Source organism: Tasmannia lanceolata, unplaced genomic scaffold (genome assembly GCF_043159265.1).
Source record: "Tasmannia lanceolata isolate RefF3 unplaced genomic scaffold, GAP_Taslan_0.1 ptg000011l, whole genome shotgun sequence".
Lineage (NCBI taxonomy): Eukaryota > Viridiplantae > Streptophyta > Magnoliopsida > Canellales > Winteraceae > Tasmannia > Tasmannia lanceolata.
In genome coordinates, this window is record NW_027518688.1 from 26,171,864 (window position 1) to 26,177,863 (window position 6,000).

Genomic DNA, 6,000 nt, shown 5'->3' on the forward strand with positions numbered 1-6,000 from the left:
CTCTTCATTTAGTTTCCACATCATTTTCTTTTTAATCTCTTACACAACCAAACCCTATATGTCCTTTTCTTGCTTTCTTCTTGATCCAAGTCCTCAAGTGTCCACCCATCCTCACTTAAGTTCATGCATTTTAGCACATAACTAAGGGATGGTTAGATGTAGGTAAATAGATTTCACCTCTTTCCCATTTTGTTACATAAGATGGAATTGAATCCACAACATCATGGTTGAAACAAATAGCATTATTCCAACATCAGTTCATCAGTTCAAAATAAATAAACAAATAAATGTGGGTAGAAGGACCTTAAACTAAAAAATAGTTGATCCATCACTTTATGTGACAAACTTATGATTTGGAAATACATTGGCACCATCTTCAAAGTGGATAGAAGAATGTTTTCCAACTGGTTCAAAGTTTAATAGATCCATGGATTAGAACCGGGAAATAAAAAGGAAGGGACTCACGTAAACTTCTTACATCCTTTGTGAAGTTTTTGGCAGCGATCTTTTAACTCCTCCGTGTTCTGTTCAAGAGTATATAACTGCACAACAAATGGAAGAAGAAAAAATTAACATACTGACATGGGGCACCCAAACCATACAGAGACGCAATAAATTTAATTGCAGCTCATTTAAAGAAAGGACCTAAACAGCACACCAGATGAAAATCCATAATTTGAGTCAAAGTTAATAAATCAGATAAAATAATAACTTTTCAAGATATAGGTGGGTCGTCTTAAATGCACTCAAAACAAGAAAACGTGATTAAGGGGATACATGACTTAGATTAGGCTGTTTTAATAGGACTAGGGAACTATCACTATCTGATTTTATTTTCAAAATCCTACCATGTTATCCTTCCATTTTTGTTCATATTTCTCCCAATTATTTCTATTATTCCTTCACAGCTTTCAGCAGTAATTTGCTATCAATCCAGAGTCTTGGATTCAAATAGCTTTATACAGTCACTGAAATTTCACCACAAGCTGTTACAACCCATTGAAAAAAAAATTGGTAAACGTATAATTCTCACCACTATTAGAGATAGAAGTCACAATAATCATCAAACTACTTTAAAACAGATCATTTTTCTTACTAAACAAAAAGAAAGTCATCTTTTTCCCTTTTTCACAGCAAACTGCTAACCCAACAATCTCAGGTTCAAATCTAAATACCAACTTAGACTCATTTAATTTTGCACAAACCAACCACTACCGTAGAAAACTCAGAACAATTTTAGAGAGAGAGAGAGACCAAACTCAAAACAATTTTTCAGAGAGAGAGAGAGAGAGAGCAACCAAATCAGGTTTTTCTATAATTTTAGAACGGTTCTCTCGTGTTATTTAGCGTTGTCACAGAACCAATGATGTAAATCTAAAATCCCCAAACCCATTTGGATAGCATTCATACCAATGTCACAACAACCATCAAAATCCAATCTTTCTTGCAATTCCACCAAGAAAATAAAAAATCAAGTAAAATCTTCAGCTTCAGTTATAGAATATTCAATAGCTCGGATTTTCACTGAATGACATATTCGAGATTTGCACGGAATGTTCAAAAAAGAAAAGGAAAAAAAAACACAAACTTGCGGTTTGATTGCACGGATTTTATAATCTAGGATTGTAAAATCCTGGATTTTGCAAGCTAAAACCTAGCCTGGATTTTATAAGCTAAAACCTGAATATTACAATACATGGATGATAAAATCTAGGTTTTAACTTACAAAATACAGGTTTTAGCTTATAAAATCTAGGTTCTTCTAGCTTGTTAAATCCATGTAACCAAACGGTTACAAAAGCAAGAGCATGAAATCATCATTACATCTCGTTAGATCTTTAAGAATCGAATCAAAAAACATGAGGAAATCTCTTTAGATTTTTAACGATCGAATCAAAACAAAAACTTAAAGAGAGAGAAAAATCTCGAACCAGAGTTATCTAAAACTGACCTGCTTTCTGAACATTGGGGAATCTTCGAGCTTCGTAAAAGCTGCCATTTTTTCTTCAGAGCTCTCTCTCTCTCTCTCTCTCTCTCTCTCTCTGAAAGTCAATATCAAAGGACTAGGTCTTACTGATTAAGGAGGGTACTCTCTCTCTCTCTCTCTCTCTCTCTCCCTCTCCCTCTGAAAATCAATATCAAAGGACTAGGTTTTACTGATTAAGGAGGGTATTTTCGTTATTTGAGTTGGAAGTAGGGGTTTTGTTGGTGATTGAACTGGATCTAGAACAGATGATGAGGTGGCAAGGAGGTAAAGAAAGTCTATTACTGTCTCCTCAGTCCTCACACGCGCTGTACAGAGAGATGATGTAAAAGATTTTGACTGTGCGCGATTTATGAGACAAAGTTTCATTGGTAAAATCTGGAGCGTCCATTTAGTGGGCCCCAATAAAAATCAATCCGATCAAAGATCATGATCATTGAAGTCAAAGAAGCGTCCATCTAGTGGGCCCCAATAAATCAATCCGATCAAAGATCATGATCGTTAAATTCAAAGACATCTGCCTATTCGTACACCTGGTGTACAGTGACCGAGAATTGTCAATTATTTAGCTCCTGATATTCCCAATACCATGATTTGATAATGAGACGAACTGGCCTTGTCTTTTATTATGTATTCAGCTTACAATTCCCAAAAATCTCAACCCAGGCAATTAAAAAAGAAAAGACTGTATGAATTTGTCTCATTATCAAAAACATGGTAGTGCAAATATCAGCTGTTTCCGAGCCTGTGATCTTATAATTCAGTCCATCGTTGCATAAACTAATGGTTGTAAATGATCTTGGGCAAATAATTGTACTAACTCATCTTGTCGTTTGTTATTATAGTTTCCAGAATGTTGTCAAATGCATATTATGGAGGAAAAAGATAAGCTGAGCTTGTGCAATTATTAAAACATGGTAGTTCCAATATCAGCAGCCTAATCTTGTTTTAAAAGTTTATTAAAGGTTAAATAAGTGGTCTTGATGAAAGTATATATCATGTTAGATAAGGTAGTTGAGGAAAGTGTTACTGCGCTATAGTGGCTTATAAAAGCCTCCTATTCATCACTTTTTGTGGACTGCTATAGGAACCAGTGGGTGGCTTTATAAACCACTAAAGCACAGCGCAGGAACACTTTTCTCATCACAGTTTCCTTAGAATATTAAAGAATAAAGAAGACACCCATTTGTATCTTACTATTAAAAAAGGGAAGGCATATGTCCTTGCAGTGGGAAATGTACACAGTGCATAGATTGCATGTGTGTTTATATTATATTTAGACCAAACTTTCATTGGTTGTGAGATTCCACCATGTATTGCCATTCCCATTTGCATTGTGAGTGGGTCAGTATATGATTTATTGCTTTGTCTGGAGTCTTGCTTCAAACAATCTTTGTAGAGATGTATATGATTTCTAGATTTGTATCCTCGTCTCTTTCTATTACATCAAAGTGCGAGCACCCTTGTTTGTTATTGAAGCTAGTCCTCAATCAATAGTTTGTGGGCATTGTGTCCTCGGGGCTTCATTTCCATATAGCCCACCTTTACATAAGTGGAGAAATAGAAGTCTCTAAGGTGGAGCCCTGATTATTTTAGTTTGGGTGATTGTTTTTTGTTCTTTGAAGGGTAGTCTACAGTTTTGTATCTCATCTTCGACAAAATTTCAGGTCTTTTACCTTGTATCTCCTCCTTTGATCACTTGTCATACCAATTTGTTCTGGCATGATGTAAAAAACCCTTAAAACAAATATAGTGTAACCATATAATATTCAAAAATTTTGGTCATGCTTTTAAGAATTTTCTTATAATTTTTTATATCATGAGATCTTCACCATTCACTCTTAATAGATTAACAATAGAGATTATTCGATTAAATTAGCTTTCACTTATTTTCAAATGAGATTCTTTCAAATGTGACTTCATCCACAGCTTGATGAATGATGACGAAGAACAACGCTTTCCTGTCATTCTTGCAATTTCACTCTACTAATTGAGTTAGTGTTGAGTGAGAGTCGCTTGATTTCATAGCACAGTGAATGGCCTTAACAATATACTATAGATCTTGAAATTCATACATCACATCCATTTGAACTCTCTATTGGCTATAATTTTTGTCACCTAAACAATGAAGATGAGGTTGCCACATATGTTGGAAGCCATAATTATCCTTGAGCAAAACTATGATCCCACTTTGTTTGGAGTTAATCGAACTATGTTGGAGGGAAGAGGACCAACTTCAAGATTAGAAAATTGTTCTCTTGAAGTTGGCCCCTTCTCTCCAACCTAGTTGGATTAACTCTAACAAACACTTGGCTCCTTCTAGAAATGCAGTAAATCAATACAGCTCTGTACTCTTGTACTCACATATGTCAGCTTTATTACAAGTTTGTTTCTGCGAACTTAAGGGCCGTTTGGATACCTCATATTTTGTATTTGGATTTGGAATTTAATTTTGAATACAAAATTAATAGATCTGCCAGCTCATGTTGAGGGTGACGGAGAGGGAAGGGGGTACTTCCTACCGGAGGGGAGAGGCTGAGGAGCAAAGAGGGTGAAGGAAACTGCCACATCTGTGGGTTTCCATTTAGTTATTTCCACAGCTTATTTGGAAATCTAATCATTGTCGCTGATTTGGAAATCAAAGGATTTGATCCGGATCCAAATCACAACACAAAAAGGGCCGCAAATGTTAGAAATCCAAATCAAAATATTCTCAGCATCCGAACCGGGCCCTAAGATAATTGTAGAAATTTAGCCACATGAGGTCAATCTGGTTAATTCCACCGAATTTACCGTTAAATGGTCTTGAGCAGAATTTCCCCATAGGAAGAATACAATCCCGCCTTTTTGTGAAATTGTTCAAATTTCACAACCCTCTTTCTGTGGCTATAAAAGAGTTTCCAATCCCGCTATGACTACAAGAGTCTCCACTTGAGTGGAACCAAGACACCAATCACAACAATTTCCAACTTGCCTGTTTTCTAATCACCCTATAAATTTTTCATTAGCCTCTCCATTTATTTGTTGTCACAACAAACATTCAGTGACCGTCTGACCGTCTGCAACCACTAGCAGCACATTTATATAATATCGAATCATCTGGATCATAACTCCACACCCCAAGTCAACTCTCAACAACAAGTCAGGAGAGGAATCTCGACTTGTCCTCTCCACCAACAAGAGTTGTCATCTCCTCATCATAGCATGGAAAATCTGTCCATGCAACAACTAAGAAAGAGACCTTATGAGCACGCATGTCACTCCCTCTATAATCATTCATTAAACTGCTAGAAACATCATCTGTCAATGTGTTCCCCACCAAATGATGGCAACTGTCACACTTCTCCCCTTTCATCAGGACCATACAACCACGTGTAATTTGTTCAACCTCACTTCAAGTTGAATACCTGCAGCATCACGTTACTACCACAAGAGCAGTGTGTATTATGGAAACCTCATAGATCGGAGGTCTAGGATCATCCTATAGAAATAATTTTTTGATGGTTTGGGTCATCCTATGATGTGGTCCATACAGTACTTTTTTGAAAAATACGGGACTATAAGGGCTTACACCCTATAAAATCTCTACAAAAGACATCAAGGGCACCCTTCCAGAACCAGCCGCAAGGGCGCCCCATTGGATCTGCCCCGTCAAAGTCATCATAGTGCATTTGTAACAACACTAAAAATGTAAGGTCGCCCTTCAGTTTAGCATAGGAGCCGTTCCTATTTCCAACCGTTCAATCGTGCAGGGTACTAATCGTATGGTTAGGATCATCTGTCAGGGCAGATATTTGGCGAGAACGATCATATGAATGGACGACTTAGATCACTTATATCGACTTCATTTAAACGGTGGAAATCGGGCAACGGACACTCCTCCCTCAGCCGCGCAGGACGTGAAGCGACCTCTGAAAAGCAAAAAAATTGGGTGATAATAAATCCGCACCCCCTGCAGGATAATCCGCACCCTAGTAAAGTGATTTGACGTCAAAAAACGTTAAAGTCTGCCACAT

The 6,000-nt window shown here is 37.0% G+C and overlaps 1 protein-coding gene across 4 annotated transcripts in view; it reads right to left on the minus strand.

The window, feature by feature from the left end:
- Positions 1-2,102, minus strand: part of LOC143886813 (ADP-ribosylation factor GTPase-activating protein AGD2-like) — a 32,571-nt gene extending 30,469 nt beyond the window's left edge. For 2 of the 4 annotated variants that reach the window (XM_077390944.1, XM_077390943.1), the window contains exons 1-2: positions 1,952-2,100; positions 466-542 (exon numbers count right to left, since the gene is read on the minus strand). In XM_077390944.1, coding sequence (XP_077247059.1) covers positions 466-542; positions 1,952-1,999 — 125 coding nt within the window. In that variant the 5' untranslated portion in view covers positions 2,000-2,100. Of the gene's footprint in view, positions 1-465; positions 543-1,951 lie in introns of all 4 variants that reach the window. The other 2 variants (XM_077390945.1, XM_077390947.1) reach the window with 2 other exon arrangements.
- Positions 2,103-6,000: the final 3,898 nt, after the last annotated feature.